At 54.2% G+C, this 3,538-nt stretch overlaps 1 protein-coding gene across 1 annotated transcript; it reads right to left on the bottom strand.

Moving 5' to 3' along the window:
• Window positions 1-821: 821 nt before the first annotated feature.
• TEX53 (testis expressed 53) lies at window positions 822-2,597 on the bottom strand. The gene is made up of 2 exons (XM_070252019.1): window positions 1,732-2,597; window positions 822-1,069 (listed from the first exon to the last, which is right to left on the bottom strand). The coding sequence occupies exons 1-2, from the start codon at window positions 1,904-1,906 to the stop codon at window positions 969-971; spliced, it is 276 nt and encodes a 91-aa protein (XP_070108120.1). The 5' UTR covers window positions 1,907-2,597; the 3' UTR covers window positions 822-968.
• Window positions 2,598-3,538: the final 941 nt, after the last annotated feature.

A 3,538-nucleotide genomic window follows, 5' to 3' on the forward strand; every position in this document is an offset into this window, starting at 1 on the left:
GCTCTGTTCCCCCGCTCCCACCGCGCCACCCTCAGGTTTTCACGGTGGTCATTCCACCCGTTGATGTTCGCTTCCCTCATACCCCTACAAGGTTGTGCCTCTATTTTCTGCTTTGCTTATTTTGTTCCCTCCTTCCGGAATCCCTCCCCACCCCCCGCTTTGCTGGGCTAATTCCTTTTCCACCTTCAGAAAACTCAAGCCCCGTCTCTTCCAGGAAGCCTTCCCCAACCCCAGGTCAGTGGCAAAATGCTCCTCGTTCTTTTGCTCCCAAAGTGGTATCCTATTATGTGAAAGTGAGATGCTTCTGTGCCCGGCTCCCTGGCTAGAGCGGAAGCCCCTTGGGGTCCCTGAGTATTGCTCCTGCCCGCATGCTCTGTGTTTTTGCACAAACCGCTCTGTAAATCTGCACTGGCTGTTCACTGCATCACCCTAGGGCTGCTGGCTGCAGGGTTTTGTGTCACCTGCTCCCTGTCACCCTGGCCCTGAGCACCTTAATAGAGGCCACAGTGGCGACCAGAATTGTGCCCTCCAGCTCTAGCTTTTAGGATGGCGTCCGTTTCTAGCTGCCTCTGCCACTAACTGGCCTCTCCTAAGCATTTCCTTGTTAGGTTGGTTAGGAGTGACTGAAAATATTTTAGACCGATAAAACCACATTTCTTTATGTGAGATGCTAGATTCTCATTGCTCCGCATTCAAGGGGATCTCGAAAGTGTGGGAAAGGAAAAAGAGGAGGGACCCAGTCCTGGGATGCAACCAAGGGCTTTAATTGGAGGCAGCTCCTCCTGCAGTGGCTTTTTCAGGAGCGGAAGTGACTTGCTCGCGGCACGGGGGATGGCTCAGACATCTTCTCCTCTGCGGGAGTTTCCGAATCCGTCTTCATGACCTCTGTGCGCCGCCCTCTTCCTCCTGGAGACGCTCCAGCCGCTGTGCAGCCTCAGAGACCTGCATGGGGCTGCTGACTAGAAAGCTCAGGGTCTCCCAAGCATGCACCCCTTCACCACCCGATTGTTGGAGGGGTGGTGTGGGTGTCTCTTCTGCAAATTGTTTTTGCAGGAATCTCTGTTCACATCTGAAAGAGTGAAGGAAAATATTTATCCTTGGGAAGGGCTTTGCCTTACGCATCAATAAACAGTCTTGCTCATAGCCTGCTCGGGGATTGCTCGTCTTATTAATGGCTTTAAAAAAAATCCTGCTTGCTTGAGCTAAAAATAACCCCAAACTGGATTAAGCAATTGAGATTTTAGAGTTTACTTGTTAACCTCAGCCCAGCTGGTCCTGAGTAACACGCATATACAGTTACCATCTGTTGAGTGACTTCTTCACGTGGGGCCAAATTCTAGGCACATACGTTGCCTCATTTCTCCTCCTGACAACCTGAAACGTAGCTAGTGGGTTGTCATTGTCCCCAGATTGCAGAGGAGGATGCTGAAACGAACTCAGAGAGGTTCCGTGACGTGCTCAAGCTCAGCAAGGGGCTGAGGCAGAATTTAACTGGGATGCAGGACTAAAGCTAGTCATCTTAACTAATATCTAATAACTAATATAATCTTTAGGCTGTATTGTGGCGGGTTTGGGTAATTAGTCCCCTTCTGCAGCCCCAAAGGGCTGAAAGAAATATGAGGCTGCCCCAGTGGAAGGTAGGAAGACCGCGGTCCAGAGAAATAACCCAGGCCTTCTTGTCAACCGCCCCCCCCACCCCCCACCCCCCCCCCCCGCTCAACTGGAACCTACTGAAGACCCGAGGCTGAGGCTGGTGGGACGCTCTTGGGGAGCGAACGGTGGTTGGAGGCCCCTCGCTGGCCTGGCAGCAACAACAGAAGATCTTGGATGCCATGTTTTGGTGGGCCGTGGGGGGAGAGGAGGGCGCTGGGCCCCCTGCTCTGCAGCCGCAGTCCCAGAAGCCCATTGTTATTTAAGCAGTGGGTCATACTGGACCAGCCTCTCCCGTAGCCCTCCTCTCTCCCAAACCTCCTGTAGCTCCCTAGGGCTGGCTGGTCCAGACCCAGCTCCTTGGGCCTACCTCTGGCCAGTCCTTCCTCTTCCGTCCAAAGTTCTCTTACCCACGAAAGGACTTGGAGCCTCTACTCTGCCAGTCTTTACCTGCAGGGGCACCTTGTTGAATCAGCTTTTGGGGTCTGGCATGCTTCTTTGGGCGGGGCTGTTTGTTCAATGAAAATAAGACTGGCTGAAAATTGCCAGTCCCTCCTCTGCCAGGTCCTGTGGCAGCAGAACCCCAGCACGCACCGCAGCGCCCACAGACACACCTGTGTCCAGGAGGCAGATTTGCTTCTGCTTTCTTTCTTTCTTTCTTTCCTTTTTTTTGCTGCTGAGGAAGACTGGCCCTGAGCTAACATCCATGCCCATCTTCCTCCACTTTATATGTGGGATGCCTACCACAGCATGGCTTAGCCAAGTGGTGCCGTGTCGGCACCCGGGATCCGAACCGGTGGACCTGGGGCCGCCAAAGTGGAACATGTGCACTTAACCGCTGAGCCACCCGGCTGGCCCTGCTTCTGCTAAGTGTGTACTGTTGGCCAATTTTGTAACCTCTGAACCTCACTTTTCTACCTGGAAAATGCGAAGAATGGTGCCCACCTTAGAGGAATAAAAAAACTTACATAAAGTGACCACTGTGATGGCAGGCAACGCAAGTGCTGGCTCAGCGTTCATTCTCTTTCCATTCCCTTCCCTTCATGTAGGTCACTGGCTCCAGTCTTTGCAGCCGGGCCCTGGTCCTATGGGAATGTGACAATGCAACACAGCTTTGCCAGGTCAAGTCCTGGCTCTGCCACTAGCTTGCTGTGTGGCTTTGGGTTAGTCCATGCCTGTCTCTGAGTCTAGGCTCCCATCTGTAACAGGTACCAGTTGGGCTGCACCATTTCTCCAAGGCTCTTTCCAGCTCTGATGACCCAAGGATGTAAGTCCTTGTCTTATTCCCAACCTCCTTTCTTCCTTCCAGGCCCCTGGCCATCTCCTGCTCTTGGGCCCCTGTCCCTGGGGCCAAAGCCCGACTCTGGCAGTTTCCATCCTGGCGGCTGTATTCACTCACTGCGCACTGGGTTCCGTCCATGGCCTCGCCCTTGGGCGCAGGCTTCCCACTCCTCCCTGGATTATTGCAGTGGCCTCCTCACCGGCCCCCTGCTTCTTCCACTCCCATCTTCATGAAGTGTCAGTGCAGCAGAAGCCTCTTATAATGAGTCAGGTCACGTCACTCTGCTCAGAGTCCCCCAGTGGCTTCCCGTGTCACCCAGGACAAAAGCTGAAGTCCTCCTCTGGGCCTCCCCTGAAAACATTTGTAATCTGCCCACTGCCTTCGCCTGCTCCCCTCTGCTGCCCCCACCCCCCCACCCCCCCACCCCCCCGCTCCCCTTCACTGCATTCGAGCCCACTGAACGTGACCGACTTTGCATGTGCCCTTCCCTCGGCCTGGAGTGCTCTGTCCCAGGGATCCTCGAGACCCATTCCCTCCCCTCCTTCCAGCCTTTGCTTAAAGGCCACCTTCTCCAGTGAGGCCTTCTGGACTATTTACTGGATTGAA

This window comes from Equus caballus, chromosome 25 (assembly GCF_041296265.1).
Source record: "Equus caballus isolate H_3958 breed thoroughbred chromosome 25, TB-T2T, whole genome shotgun sequence".
In the NCBI taxonomy this organism is placed as follows: Eukaryota; Metazoa; Chordata; class Mammalia; order Perissodactyla; family Equidae; genus Equus; species Equus caballus.

Excerpts from the sequence above, each read along its gene's own strand:
- TEX53 (XM_070252019.1), bottom strand. The coding sequence starts at position 1,906 with ATGGGCTTCTGGGACTGCGGCTGCAGAGCAGGGGGCCCAGCGCCCTCC. Across the intron at positions 1,070-1,731 it reads GCCTCAGCCTCGGGTCTTCA|ATGTGAACAGAGATTCCTGC; the intron begins GTAGGTTCCAGT and ends TCACTCTTTCAG.